This window comes from Bombus bifarius, unplaced genomic scaffold (assembly GCF_011952205.1).
Source record: "Bombus bifarius isolate JDL3187 unplaced genomic scaffold, Bbif_JDL3187 scf7180000008203, whole genome shotgun sequence".
Taxonomy (NCBI): domain Eukaryota; kingdom Metazoa; phylum Arthropoda; class Insecta; order Hymenoptera; family Apidae; genus Bombus; species Bombus bifarius.
The window spans coordinates 540050-555702 of record NW_022884507.1 but is presented as its reverse complement, the minus strand read 5'-3'; the positions used below and the strand labels follow the sequence as shown (position 1 = coordinate 555702).

The window sequence follows — 15653 nt, the reverse complement described above, 5'->3', positions numbered from 1 at the left end:
GTAGAAATATGAATAGTCTTTCCACTTTTAATTTGTATATTTTTTTTACTAAAATTAAGTGTAAGCGAAGAGATTTTACTGACGAATCGATTTTAGCAACTATTATGTATTTTCGTCTTATTGTGATATCCTCCGTTTCTAAATGCATCATCACACATAGAAGTAACAAAACAAAAGATAATTACGCACGACCAGAATATAACTGGACACATGATGGTCATGATCAGATATGTAAATTTACATATAATACGATTAAAATACATTTAATGATGACGCTATTCTTTACGTGATTTAACTGAAGTACAATTGAATGAATATTGAACTTTTCGCAAGAGTTAATTAGTAAGAGGCTATGTATGTTACAGTGATCTGTAATATTTATATTTGTTATAAATAGAGTGTATGATCATTTAGATTTTTAAAAGAGGCTCTTAATGTTATGCTATTGAAGAGGAAGAATGATTTGCACAATAGTAAGAAAGAAATTATATATATATATAATTTCTTATATATAATTATATATATATATATAATTTCTTATATATAATTATATATATATAATTATATAATAATTTATATATATATATATATTAATATTTGTACATATAATTGTTGTATTCTACGATCATTTTATATTAAGTTGATAAAATTATTTTTCTATATTGCTTTATTATGAATACTTTTTATATTTTCCTTTTTCATAAATAGGTGCACATTCGATAAGTGTAATGTCGTATAATATAATCATAATAATCTTACAAATATCTATTACCAAAAACTTTTGTAAATACAGTATTTAAATTATCTTTATAATTAATATCGAAAGGTGCTAATTTTATCGTAAATAAAAAATGTTATAACAAACATTTTTCATAACGCATTCTTTCAAGGATATATTTGATGTTCATATAAAAAATAACGTGTACTTTTCAAATTTTAATCGACGAATATTTTGTTTTGTATAAAGTCCGCTATCAGACAATAAATGATATATGTATAATAATTAAATAGGATAAGTTTGTATTACGCCGAATAACAATCTTTTATAGAGTTTTGTCAGAAATAGAAGCGCGTCTACGTAACTATACCGCTCCTATAATTAAACCGCCGGTGTATGTAGACCGTCATAGTTTCAGAGTCGTAATGTCGGAATTTTAAAGCAGTGGTATCGCAAGTTTCAGCGTTTTACGTATTACTTTCTTATTCTCGTTTGAAAATTGCAAAATTAATAAAATACTTGACGCAAACAAAGATGTGCTGCACTCGTTTTAATATTATTTCTACTATATTCATGTTCCTATCTTACAGGTACGTATTATAAACTTGAAATTACTTTAAAGGAATTTTAAGTGCAACCACTTTATCAAACAATATAATAAGTATTCACCATTTTATTTCAATATTTACCTTCAAATTATTTAATCGCGCATTTTATTTCCAACATAATCTAAGGGAACATAAAATTAATTTTAGCATGCTATTTATTTCAATTGCAAGCTGTTTCTAACTACCGATATATCTTTTATACATAAATAGAAGATTAACAAAGAGCAGAGATTTAATTTTAAAACTATTCGATGTTCAGTAATTGACATAGCATGGAATCGCAAACGGAAGGCATCTGTCCGATCTGTAATCAACGTGCAACGCTGAAATGTAACGGTTGCAAGCAGCAATTTTATTGCAAAAAGGAGCATCAGCGACAGGACTGGCCTAGACACAGGTCAAATTGTCAAGCATGGGAGATTCGTGAGAGCTGCGAACTCGGACGGTATTTAGTGGCATCAAGAGATTTAAATCCGGGCGACGTAATCCTATCAGAGTCACCTTTGGTTTGGGGACCGGCATTACATTCAGATCAAAGAGTTTGCGTTGGTTGCGGGAAACAATGCAATAGTAGCGATACAAGATGCACGAAATGCCTTTGGCCGGCGTGCGATACTGATTGTTCTGGCCTTACTGATAAAAATAGGCACGGTCTGGAATGTTCTTTTCTTGTAAAAGCAAGAATCATTCCTAGGTTTGTAACATTTCGCAAAATACAAAAATACAGCTGCATTTAAAGTGTAAGGGCGAAGGACGAGGGGAATGTCACGAAACAGTTTTCATAATTTTATTAGTTAACGATTAAAAGGGACATGGTTCGGTTTAATCGTATCGTTCGTAACATGAAGTTTATACATTTATTAGATATTCAGAAAGAAGAACAAAGAGATAACTGTCTTACATTCGCTTTCAAATTGAATACTTTAGGAAACTAGAGCAAAATAAGAGAATTCATTTGTATTCATTTATATTTATATACATAGAAATGTTTATACATTGCTTAAACGTTATTTGGAAATTAATAAAAGCACTGTCATCACTTCTTAAAAGACAGCGAAGGAGCGTTATAAAGCGTTACAATCGCTCACGCTTATATCGTATACAATACAAAATAATATGACTAGTGTATGCGTAGCACAGAAATAATATAAAAAAGGATAGAAATGATATAGTTTAATATTTATATGTATACGTATATATGTATATACATATCGTTCTACTTTGTGTGTATGATTTCATTTATTCTTAATTAGTGTTCATTAATTCATGTTTCAGGTGCGATGTTCTCTTAGTAATACGTATGTTAATATTATGGCGCAAGAAATTGAAATATTGGTATTCTATAGAAAAGTTACAAAGTCACCAAGATTCTCGTGGTCAAGGAACGAACGCATATGAGGAAACGATGAACATATATCGGCATATCGAACGTCTTTTACCAGACAATCCCTCCAGCAAAGATATCGTGCACAAAATTTGCGGCTTAATAGACGTTAACGCGTTGGAAACTATACCACCTGAGGGCTGCGCTGCGATTTATGAAACAGCATGTCTTTTGGAGCATTCTTGCTTGGCTAATACGAGACACAGCTTTAAAATCGACGATAAGGGTAGACCTCGAATCACGGTGATAGCTGTTTGTTCTATACAGAAGTATGTAAATGTAATATTTCACATTACAGTCTTCTCTTTCAGTTTTTTTCTTTTTTATACATCTTTTTATGCCTCTTTGACGAATATTTTTGATAAAGCTTGGTACAAAGTGCAAAGCCAAATAGCGCTTTTGTAGTACATCTCAACATCAAAGAATCATTTAATATGTTTGTGTCGTAGGTAAATTGTCTACATGTTCTATAGTAAATATTTACTTTTAGAAGTGCGTTCCACTTAGACTCAGTATAGAGGATAACTTGTTTTCCGAATAATAAACCTAAAAGCTCTCTTTTATAACGTACAGGTGGGACCATTTAAGCACAATGTATACACATGCACTTTGGTCAACGAGAGCGCGAAGAGCTCATCTTTTGGAGACGAAATATTTTTCTTGCCATTGCAAGCGATGTGCCGATCCAACAGAATTGGGCACGCATCTTGGAACCTTAAAATGTCCTCACGACAACGATTTTATTTTACCTAAGGATCCATTAAACTTTGATTCGCAATGGGGATGTAATTCGTGTCCTGGAACTTTGACTGCATCGGAAGTGATGCAGTTTGTTGGAAAATTGGAGGAGGATGTTGATGAAATTATGTATCAAGCAAACAAGAATAAATTGGTTGATCTTCTGTCACGGTAAAGTAACTTTCATTTATCATACATTGGATAAAAAAATAATATCGTATCTATAATACTTCCTGCGGTATACATGAGTAGCTAAATTATTAATTTTATTATCCATCCTTGCGTATCGTCTCTTTTTTCTCTTTCTTTGAAATATTTTTCTATCGATACTCTATTTTCATTGTACATAGAAAGGATAATTATATAATATAAAGAAAATATTTTTATATTACATTGCACATGTACATAAAATTACAATTCGTCGTTATTGTTTATCGTCAATGCGTTGAAAATAACCAAAAATATGTTGACTATATGAGATATACGTATATGTGCTTACGTTCACTCTTAATAGCAATATAATTACGCTTTCTGGAGTCGTTAAAGCTTACACATATGCATATATATATATATAGATACATGATTTTGAGGAAGTTTTTCTTAATAAACGAATAAAAAATTAGCTAGCTTTTTTTCTAATGAAATTAGCTATTTTACTTTATTTTTGCATGCTTTAATGCAACAAAAAATCTTTTCACGAAACGAAAATATGGCTCGAAATTCTATTAAAAGTTGTCTTTTCTTTTTAATAAAATAATTTCGAAAAAAGATATTTTCGTAAAGATCACTTTGCTGTGAGTTTAAACTGATTTTTAGACATTGTATGGAACGAAAGTTAATGATTCAACTATAATCGTTATTTAATTCCAGGCTCACTACGTTATTGCATCCTGGACATCAATTATGTACAAGTGTCAGTCATTCGTTGATTCAGCTATTGCCCCCAAGCGATCCGAAAAAACCTGAACTATGCAAACGTATCATAGAAACCACCAAAACGTTAGATCCTTATGGTGCAAGATTAGCATTGTACACTGCAGTCGCATTGAGAGAATTGTCTGCTTGTCCAGGAGAAAATAGAGAAGGCCTTCTGTCAGAAGCAATATCGTTATTGCAATTTGAACCAGAGAATTCGCCTGGTGAAAAGCTTCGAACGTTAATGGAATCTGAGTTATGATAATTCTATTAGATTTAACATTTAATGAAATAATCGTAATAAAAGTTAAATTATAAAAATTCTTCATATCCTGTATTATATTTAGTAATTTGCATTTAGAAAATGAATTTATACTGGAAAAAGGCAATATGAAAAATGTTTTCCTTCGCATGATCTTACGCCATAATAGGTATGTAACATGACATATCGTCCGTATTGAACAACAAAATGGTTATTTGCAATTGTACAGTACGCATAATCGTGATCAGCAGCACCGTGCTATACATATAGTGCTATGGTAGTTCATAGTGCTGTTCTTATGTGTCACATTTTATTACATAAGATAACGTTGTATTTACAGTGTAAATGTTACTTGTTTCTAGGTCAACGATATTGTTAATGCGTGTTTGTCGTTGCAGAAGAATTAAGTAGTGAAAACCTGTCTTACGCTGGAGAGAAAAAGTAGAAATTCCAGGTAAACGTTATTGGATTACGATAGCAATGTAAATCTAGACTAGATTTAGCCTCGAGATGGAGTAACATATTTTTATAACAAGAATAGTGTCTTTTTTTCTTCTTTTATAGCAAAGCGATTATCGAACATTAATTTACTTATACTACACATTGATAAATACATATCATTCTATCGGAGTAATCTTTAAATGAAATAGTGACACGTAAATTTTGTTCGTAACAACGAATAGATCTCAGTGAAAATAGATTCGTGCGTGTATTGGGAATTTAAAGACTCGATGACTTCTAAATGTTGGCTGTTTAAACAATTCATTAATGAACATTCAAACTGGGAGAACTAACAAGTAATTCGCACCACGGTTTTCAAAAATAGAAATATCTTTGTTATCGTACATAATATTCGCTTAGGATAATTCTTCTTATATTCTCAATAATTTCTGTTTCTATATTCTGACCGATATTTTAAATCGGACATTGTCCGTAAAATAAAGGAGCACGTTTTAAATAAGATTGCATCTAAACAGCAGAATTCTATACAAGTTATATTCAAAAGATCTTAACTTTCTACAATTCGTCACAGTGTATCTCCAAATAATTACTAGTAATCGATCGATTGTCTGTGCGTTCGTTTCATCATAAGAAAGAAAGAGAATATCAGAATTTATTAGTTAAGAATAGGAAATACAAAGTTCTAAACGGAGTAATATATCGTGCGATCAAAGTTCCTATGCCTATTTTCCTCGATGATTATCAAGGTAGACAAGAACGTCGAGTGCGTACGGTCAACAACGGATAGGACAAAGATTGTCCCTTTAATTGAGCTGTAATTTGTAAGAGATAAGATTTCCCTGGCTGTAATCTTTTAAGGGTAAACGGAAGCGCTCGATCTTTCGATGGACTCTGTTTCTCTTCGCAGACCTCGAACGTATACTCGGAACGTCGTCGACGATGAAGACCGCATTGGTCTGGAATTGTTGTCATGCTGGCCAATGACGAACTGCTCTTTAACTCTCGTACGAGGATGCAATACTTAGCAGAACCTGCCGACTCTACCCCTACTGTCACTTCGTGGCAAGTTCTTAAGGATCTGTACTCCCGTGGCGCACTTTTAGATGGAATCTAAACAAAGTGTTCACAGCCTTTCTACATTTTCACTTGTAGAATCACCCTTAACTAATCGAACACTCTTAACACGCTTCTCGAAATTAAGATTCATCTAATTCTATTTATCTACAAAAATGTCGATGACAAGAATTCTTTTTCTTAAACAGCTGATCGTATCTGTATACCCATTCTATATACAGTGTTCTATATACAGATCGTAAACAGTGTTAAGTTTTCTAATAATTTCATCCAATTAGAAGCATCTATCTTATGTACCGTGGTAATTTTATGTACACATTCGTGTTAAAGGTAAACGAATAATGCAAAAGTAGTAGGTATGTATAAAGCTTATGAATATATCGATGTTTATGTGGCAATCAGCGAATAGATATTATTTCGTTTCGCCTGTGCTTCAATAAATAATAAACTAATTTCTCTATTTACAGTTGTTTAACACGCGACACATGCAACATACTTGAGTTAAGATAGACATAACGACACCAAACAAGCGATAGCTCATTTTAAAAACTCTATTTTTAAATAGAGTTTTGCGATAGCGTATCGTTTCGATGTGAAATCGTTAATCGTTTCGTTCGTTATCAAAATTCTAGCGTACTTAGAAAGCAATTTTACGCTTTCAATGTTATTCAGCATGTCATTAATTTGCATGAAATACCTGTGGATATATCGCGGATGATTGTTGGGTGGCTAGTACTTTAATGGCAGATACTCGTACTAATTCCTGTGGTGTAGCGGATATCCGTAATGTGTACGTCTTCCCTGATGTTAAAGGTGGTACTCTTAACGATGCATATCCTACTACCTCCTTTTCCTACAAATGTTTGTAAATTGTCTATAATAGTTCGATATCAATGCCAATAATTTTTCGTTTCGCTATTTCAGTAAGACTGTTCCTTAAGTAAGAAATCTAGGTAATATTAGCCCCTTAAGAAACTAATTTGCTTACATCCATAGATTTACTATTGCAAAATATGCGGTTCGGTATAAAAGCCGTATAATTGCTTTCATCGCATTATGTAACGGCGTTAATGTATTACATACTAACATGTATATGTTACCTAGATCATTTAAATTATATTTTTCACTTTTGCGAAATTGAAAATTACATCGTAGAATATAGTTTTCACGAAAGTCTTTTTTCCTCCCAACTTTAGGATCGTTTCAATACTTTAACATATCGGTTTAATTCGCTTCACAATATACAGAGTTCTAGAAATCTGATTATTTTCACGTACCCTCGAAACATTTTAACTTCGGGTCGTAAAAGTTAAAACGTGTAAGTGAACTTAATTACTTGATTACCTAAGTAAGATATTAGTATTAGTATAGATAAACGAATCTCATATTATCGTGCTAATCATTTAAAAACGTGATATATATTAATGAATATAATGGATATAATGGAAGAAAGTTTTTCAAACAGCGATATAAAGAGTCGAGTTTTTGATTTCCGAACGACAAAGATCTTTGAATATACAGCTATGACTAGTGATTATAAAAGCTTTATTACCCTTAAAATTCCTGGACCACTTAATTTTGCTCTAACGATGCCACCACCGCAAGGAAGAATATGAAAGGTGCTCGAAGTATTTCCCGGAGGACGATAATGGAAGCTGATGAATCCATCGGTTTTGCGCAAATTAGCTGTGGTATAATGTCCAGTGCGTAGTCTTAATTCCGGTGTCTTCCGAAATTTGATCGTGTCAGTCGCTATTCGATTTGACACATTATTTCTCGTATTTACCTGATACAGAATAAAAATAAATGACTAAATATCGTTCACATATCAACAAAATAGTTGAACTAGAGAAAAAAGAAAGAACGCGCGACTTTTAAGATACAGAAGAAAGACAGTTGTAACTGTTTTCTACACTGAAATCAACGATACGCTTAAACTAATAAAAAAAGAAACGACTGCTTTCAAAAATGAATATTCTCGTGGAAAAGGTTCGTTTTTCGAGTGTCTGACATTTTTCTCTGTTCCAGCAAGAAGAGAAACGGTTTACTTCTCTTTCGCTGCTTTTACTGAAAAAGGCACGATACAAACACTTTATTATAGGATTAAGTGTTCTCTAGTTGCAATTACTAACCACGTATAAGGTAACATTGTACGTAGTATCGTACTTCATCCTGTGAAGCGTCAATTTTGTTTGACGCACGCAATGAAGTCCTTCCGGAATGCCGCGATGTTGCTGTTCCTTAGAAGAGGAACTCCCTTTCGTCGAATGCTGGTAAACGCGTAGAACATTTTGCGCGGCGCAAAGGGTCAAGGGGTGAGCCTGAGACCCTGATGTCACGGCTAAACAGTAATGCGAGAGGTGGGGATCTATGTTGCTGTAAAAATAAATGGATTTTTGTCGAATTCGTGGCATGAATCACACAAGCCAATTTTAATTCGCTGGGACGTTAATCGTAAACTTGATATTTCGTCTACCAGCCAAAGAAAATCTTTATTCCTCTAATTTCTATTTTGTTCAAACATCGATCTTTCTATTACCCTTTTAAATATGAATAGTAGAGTTCCAGCGATAATCGATTATTGTATGTTGTTATTATTATTATCATTTAAAATTTTAAAATAAATTTAACAAATGATATTTGCCAAAACTGCAATTTGTTTAATTCGTTGCTATGGAGTTAGATTAGCGAGCAAGGTTTGGACATTTTTATATGTATGCAGGAAATGATTTCGAAGCTTCTATTACAAAATTTTTGTCCAACATTGCATCGAGCTTGATTTAATTTGTCAAGTATCTCTCAAATACATCGAAATTACAATTTACGAGCTCGACATGTCCATATGATAGGGCAATTTTTATTACATTTCGATTATTTTTATCTCTTGGAATTAATTTGTGATTAGGAGTTGTTACACGTTGAATATAACTGGACACGATACTATCGTTAAATGTGACAACTAAGTTTTCCAACAACTTGCGCGTCAAAAGAAAATTATTAGCGATACCTTTTATTCCAGGATATCGTGAGCCGACGTTTGCTTCTTCGTTGTTGAAATCTTAACGAGCGGTGACGATTTTCCATTTCGTTTGCATACAATTCCGGGATATGGCTCAAACTGCTTGACGTGGCGTACAGCAGTACTGTGCTCGGTGTTAAATTTTGTAAACTGGCACCAGGAGGGTTCACGGATTTAATTTCGAACCAATAAAGACCAGCGCGTGTCTTTGATATCGTAAAATTCTGATCCTCTGCACCCTCGTACGTGAAAAGAGGGGAGCCTGGTTTCAAACTCTTCACTGGCCACCGGGTTTGAACTGTTGTATCGATCATAATATACACTTTATCATAGATTCTCTCTTGGATACGTCGATGTTTTACGTTTCTTTTACTTTCCTTCTTTTTCCCTCTTTCCTCTTTTTTACTTTTTCATTTTAACTTTACCAATCTAACTTTATCGATTTCTAATATTTTGTATTGTTTCCACAGCGCTCGTTTAAATAGGTGCAAAGATAACGAAACCTCGGTAAAACATAATTATTACATGTTTCGATGAAAAGCAATTTGTGCTTGGTCATATAAATTCTAGATAAGGACTTAACGACTGAATAATTCTACTAAACATTATTGGACGATATACTGCTATTCGTTTTATATTTGAACCTATGGATTTAAGTATGGATAAAAATTTACTGAAAATTGGACGTGAGAAAGTATATGAAATAGAGATTATACTGGAAGATATTTATTTTATAATTAAAGAAACTATAATATATATATATATATACATATATATATATATATAATAGTTGTGTGTGTGTGTATGTATATTTTTACACGTAAAAATGAGAAATGGTGGCTTTTTTCGTGTAAACAATGGGAATAGAATATGAAAGAAATCCGAGGTATGGAATATAAAAGAAAAATAAATTGTATTCAAAGATAAAATATCGCATTTGACACACACTATAAATGATAAAGGTATGAACTTGAAAAATATGAAATTTCATTAGGTCGTATGGTATTTCTCTCCACCATTTCTCTCCATCAATCGATCCATTTAGCTTGATAAATAAACCACATGCTTTGTTCCTTTAAACTTTAAAGTTTAACGGAGCAAGGTTCGTTTGGTTCACTGATTGATTTTAATCATATAGGAAACAATTCCTAAAGTTCTCCGTACATTTTGCTCCTTCCGTTTCTTCAATGTTCTCCGGTGGCTCGACGTAACTGACCGTCCATGATATCGGCCCGCTACATGGGCTAACGAGTAACGTGAGAGGTGGTCCTTCACGTGGACTCAGGTAATAGAACCTGCAATAATTTTATCTGCATCCAGTATAATATTAATGTTCGATACGTATTAATCGTAACCAAACAAATACAAAGAAATATTTCAATTAAATGGCGTGCTTCTACAAAAAGATGAAAAAGATCGTGAACTGTTTTTAAAGTATTCTTTATACATACATACATACATACATATATATATATATATATATATATATATATATATATGTAAATATCTATTTTCTATTTAATAATAGAAGAATAATAGAGTTACACGCTGCTTTAAGTATTGTATTTCACGATATAACAAAAAATTGTTTTTTTACGAGGGAAATGTGAAAAATTTGGATCATAGTCATCGATATAAAGAGGTATTTACCCTTTTTTGTTCTTCTTTTTTTTTGGCTCCTTAAAGACGAATTATGAGAAGAGATAATGTTACCAAGGTTTATAAATAAGAAAGAACAACCGATAAAGGGAATTTTACTGAACTTGTACGTGAATATTTGTACAGTTATAAATTCTGTACGTGAAAGCTTTACCAGCGGTATTTCTTTTTTCCGCTGTTAAATGAAAAGTAGAACGATCATCTTATTGTTGCTACTGCCACGATCAAGTATCAACAAACCGTCAAACATCGGTCAGAAGCTGGGGCGAGGTACATTCGGAATAATCTTTCAATATCCAAAGGCAAATAATTACTGAATAACAATAGATTATAAAATCCAACGAACGTACATACATACACATGCATGGTACATAGGCATGGACGCGCGCGCATAAATGGCTATACAATTGCAGCGTGTCGTTTATATTTAGTCATAATGTTTGATCGTACAAAAGTTCCCGTTTAAAGATCGTACCGGTTAAGTTTACGCCTCGACACAGCCGTCACTGTTTCTCTCTCTGTCCGTCTGTCTGTCTGTCTGTCTGTCTCTGTTTCGACCCAACAAGATCTGTCCCTCCCATCGGCTAGTATCCCCATCATCCTTTCGAACGTCGTCGCGTCGCATCGTCGCTGCTCGTCCCGTTAGCATAGTCCGAGAGAGCGTCGGGACGCCGCGCCGCGCCACACGTGCTCTTCGTTCACGGCCTGGCACTGAAACGGCTATTGTAAAATTAGCGTCTACACACAATGCTGGCGTCGCGGCGTCTGGGGTCGCGCATCCACGACCCCCGTCGTCTAATTTTGGCGTTTGGTTCGTCCCACGACAGACTCGAATTGATTCTGTCATTCAGCCGGCAGCGCGAGGCCGTCTACCGACTTTCGTGGAAATCCACGCCAATAGCAGAGCCTACGACGCGTGGCATCGCGACGCCTTTTCGCACGCGCCTTAGCCTAGACATCACTTTCCAGGAAACGTCGCGACCTTTCGCTTTAACCTACACCGAGGGAGAGAGAAAGAGAGAGAGAGAGAGAGCGAGAGAGAGAGAGAGAGAGAGTTACGAAGGAGAGGGGAACAAGGGGGGTTCTAGGAAGGGGGCGGAGGGGAGGGAGGGAGACCGGACGACGAACCCCGGCTGAATGAAGTTCCCGAGAAAGATAGCGTGTGCTTATTCTGACCGTTCGATCCTTCTGTTTCTTCGTTACTTATACACCGATCTAAGTGCATACTCATTCTTTCGGATCAATCGTCGTCTCTCATCGTTGTTTCTGGCTACAGTTTCTCTCAAACTTTCTTACGACCGTCACGATTACGAATGACAACGGTGGAAAAGAGATTACACGTGTTAAAAGGAGATTATATTGTCGACTCGTGTTACTTCATTTAGTCATATAACGTTAACGGTGTTAATTTATAACGATGTTTTTCTCGACTATATAATATCAAAGCGTATTACACGCCTTTGTTTACATGTTTTACACTGCAAGGATTTTAATTTACTCTGTTTTCGAAATAATTGAAAAATTGTTAAGGCGCTCGATTCTGTAAACGCACCTGCCTTCTGCAAAAGTTAAATATACACGCGTACGTTAAGTTCAAGTTTAACGCGTAACCTAGCGTTTCAGTGTTCAGAGCAATTGTGCAATTAGACTTGCGTACGAGTTTCACGGAAACCATCTGATAGTAGAACTTTATGATGCGTAGCGTCGCGATGCATCGAAACCATCAAGTGCAAAATAAAGTTTGACCTATGGTATCAGTTTTATCCTTTTAGAAATTTGGTAAGAATTTCCTATGACATACAGAACGATAACTGTAGATGAAAATCGATCACGTAGAAACGACAAAACAATCTCCAATCAAAATAATTCATTCGCTGCGATTACCGATGTATTCGAATCTTCTCTTCGAAACGAAAGTAGCGGAACGTTGCTTCGTCTTTGTATCTGATTTATTCACTTATATATATATACATATTATCGCAAGTAATTTTAATAATTGTAACTGTTCGGTGGTGAAAAAATGACGACGGAATTGGTCGATACGCTTTCACAACTATCGTAGTAACAAGCGATAAGGGTCGGTGTCTAAAAGTATTTCGAATTGGTTCCCGTTTTTTTCATATTATTTTATAGTATAATAATAGAATGATATTCGTTTAACTGGAGTAAAAGATGCCGTTTAATGCATGTGAAACGATATTCGTGTAAAGAAGAGAAAATGGTATGTATGGTGAAGGAACGCAGTAACGAAAGTTTAAAGGATCATTTTAACAAGCATATTAACGCGAAAGTTTTGCTGATCGTTCCAAGTTGCTGCGATACCATGAGAATTACACATGTATGTCATCTAGCAGTAATTCGAGTCAAATTGCATTCGTAAAATCTGTGCTACGGTTGATGAAACACGGTACGGGGTTCGTGACGTTCTCGTATAAACGTTCAAAGCTCCATAGGCTTGGGTACACGTGCATCGAATAAACAAGCTATGTAACCCAAACGAAATTCGCACGAATTGTTTCTATGGTTCGGCGAAAAGTGAATGCACCTTTCTTGCGGTGTTGTTTATCTTTAGATCAAAGTGTTACTTTGTCAAGAAGAAAATCTGGATTTTTAAGTACAAAAATACACCTTTCCCCTTTTTCCCCTTGCTCGAGTAATAACTTTGTTTGTAGTGAGGATTTTAGGATAAACTGCATGTTATCTCGTTTGTGGTCCCTTATTACGAGTAAGATGTAAAAAATGTTTCAAACGAATGATTTCATTGGTAATATATATTCGTAATATATTACGATAGAACACGATTTAAGTTGATCCCAATTGTTCTTTCGTATACGAACGATAGTTGCATAGATTATAGATGAACTGGCAGTTTCTAAGATACATTAGTCATTCTAGCGTATCTCGATACTCGATAGTCAGAAGTGTAATACGTTCTCGGTAATGTAATCTACGGGTATCTACGTTTCTATTATATTGCTTGGCCAAAGGATTTGGCATTCCAATCCGAGTGAATTGGATTGTAACTTAATCCGTGGTGTTTCGGTGTAAAATAATTTTATCGTTTCACAACGGAAGAAACAAATGGAACGTTATTCGCAAAGAAAGAACTAGGAAATAAACGTTAAAATCACCATTCGTTTCGTTGTTGTTCGATAAGACAATCGTTTGCACGATTGCTACTATCAACAATTTGGCGATAATTTGAACGCGTTTAACCGATTCTATAAACAACCAATTTACAGTTTACCGATATAGACTAAATTTACATCATTGCGGCAGATGGATTATTTAAAAATTACAAAATAGATTTAACGAGTAGATGTGGCAGTGGTGTGTATGATCTATTCAAAATTACAACGGAATTATTTTAAACAGTGCGCTCTATATTCCGATGAAAAGGAAAGTCGGTAAAACTTTGCTAATTATAATAAAGCGGGAACAAGTTTAGAAGACATTTCTCTCGATTAATGAGAGCAACGAAACGATTAATAAGAGAGGGAAAGGAGAATCGTTGAAACGTTGCGCTACAAAATCAAGTTGAAGATTTAATCGACGAAGCTTGGTAAAAGAAGAAGAAAGACAGGGTGGTAGATACTCACTGAGATACGTTACCGGGGCGAAGCGTAGCTGGTATCTGGTACTCGGGGTGCAGCACGCCTGTCCTGTTGAACTCTTGCACCCTGGTCGGTTTCTCGGCACCGAAAGGCCTCGGGCTACCGATCGTTTTGTACCCTTGTTGCTGGTGCGGTTGTTGCTGCGACAACTGTTGTAGCTGGCGCAGCTGTAGCTGTTGCTGGGACAGTGTTTCGCAGAAAGCGCAACCGGTGGCACGGCGCGCGTACACTGACACAAATACGAGAAGGAAGAAGCCGAGTGGTTGCGCGTGACGCATCGTGGTGACCGATTTTCCTGAGCTGCGATGAGAAAATATGTGGGATGAGAAGGGCGGCGACGACGACGCCGCGACGTCCGTCGTTCAGTGGCGAACGAGTTCGACTGTATGCCGAACGGTAGACGATGCCAGTCGGCGAGCGAGGCTGCCGCTTGGGAAACCACGCTGAGACGAAACGAAATAACCCCTCTTCGCTTCCTACCGAGGCGACTTCGTGTTTGCCCCATCTTCTGGAAGGAACCCTCCTTCCCCTCCTCGTCCTTGCCTCCTTTCCCTTACTCTCAACCCTGCCTCGTCCCCCACGAGCGACCAAACCATATATACTCGTTACGTTTAGCCGTACATGTGCTAGCACGTGTATATACGTGGGTGACCCTGATTCCGAGGAATTTTAGACGAACGAATGGTTGCCGAGGTCTCCGCCAATTTGTCCACTGAGACGAAAAGCAAGTGCCAACACTGTTGTCCTCGAGGGGCTGTTCGCGGCTTTACCCCTTCGACGCTTTCTTGCGTTCTTGCTTTTCTCCATCGTGCACCTTGACTTTTACGCTCGATGGAGACGAGAGATTTCGCAGCGGTGATTCTCTAGACGATTCGCTGGACGATTCGCCGGACTTTTACATTCAATTACGATCGTCTATCGAAACTTTATCGAAACTGCTAAATCCTATTGTGCCTCCGCTGGAAAATGATCACGTTACACCGTTCGTTCGGATCGGGTCTTACGGTGAACGTAAACGAAACGCCTCTTTCATTTCCTCGAATAGTACAAGTAAGATAGATGAGGCGACCACTTCTCTAAGTTTGGATTATGCGTGTAATTGTTTATGTTTGTAGGATGGCGTACATGCAGCGATTACGTACAGAGAACGGTAAGAGTAACGACCTATGGCACGGAATCGTTGAAACCTGATTCGTAATT

At 35.7% G+C, this 15653-nt stretch overlaps 2 protein-coding genes across 4 annotated transcripts; one reads left to right on the top strand and one right to left on the bottom strand.

The window, feature by feature from the left end:
- Positions 1–874: 874 nt before the first annotated feature.
- LOC117210427 (SET domain-containing protein SmydA-8) lies at positions 875–5255 on the top strand. 3 transcript variants are annotated; one of them, XM_033453438.1, is made up of 6 exons: positions 1599–2020; positions 2602–2979; positions 3284–3619; positions 4319–4794; positions 4988–5079; positions 5190–5255. In XM_033453438.1, the coding sequence occupies exons 1-4, from the start codon at positions 1599–1601 to the stop codon at positions 4623–4625; spliced, it is 1443 nt and encodes a 480-aa protein (XP_033309329.1). In that variant the 3' UTR covers positions 4626–4794; positions 4988–5079; positions 5190–5255. The 3 variants fall into 3 exon arrangements, with proteins under 3 accessions (XP_033309327.1, XP_033309329.1, XP_033309328.1); XM_033453436.1 differs by lacking the exons at positions 4988–5079; positions 5190–5255 and adding an exon at positions 875–1308 and having other exon boundaries at positions 1586–2020; positions 4319–4625; XM_033453437.1 differs by lacking the exon at positions 5190–5255 and having other exon boundaries at positions 4988–5163.
- Positions 5182–15275, bottom strand: LOC117210426 (protein NDNF). Its single transcript, XM_033453435.1, has 7 exons — positions 14439–15275; positions 10345–10475; positions 9169–9478; positions 8294–8537; positions 7714–7947; positions 6859–7014; positions 5182–6197 (listed from the first exon to the last, which is right to left on the bottom strand). The coding sequence occupies exons 1-7, from the start codon at positions 14729–14731 to the stop codon at positions 5829–5831; spliced, it is 1737 nt and encodes a 578-aa protein (XP_033309326.1). The 5' UTR covers positions 14732–15275; the 3' UTR covers positions 5182–5828.
- Positions 15276–15653: the final 378 nt, after the last annotated feature.

Bases quoted from the DNA above. Each gene is read 5' to 3' on its own strand.
- LOC117210426 (XM_033453435.1), bottom strand. From the start codon at position 14,731: ATGCGTCACGCGCAACCACTCGGCTTCTTCCTTCTCGTATTTGTGTCA. The intron at 10,476-14,438 runs GTGAGTATCTAC...AAATTATTGCAG, and splicing joins CGCCCCGGTAACGTATCTCA to GTTCTATTACCTGAGTCCAC. The intron at 9,479-10,344 runs GTACGGAGAACT...TCGATACAACAG, and splicing joins AGAAACGGAAGGAGCAAAAT to TTCAAACCCGGTGGCCAGTG.
- LOC117210427 (XM_033453438.1), top strand. From the start codon at position 1,599: ATGGAATCGCAAACGGAAGGCATCTGTCCGATCTGTAATCAACGTGCA. The intron at 2,021-2,601 runs GTTTGTAACATT...TTCATGTTTCAG, and splicing joins AAAGCAAGAATCATTCCTAG to GTGCGATGTTCTCTTAGTAA. The intron at 2,980-3,283 runs GTATGTAAATGT...TATAACGTACAG, and splicing joins GCTGTTTGTTCTATACAGAA to GTGGGACCATTTAAGCACAA.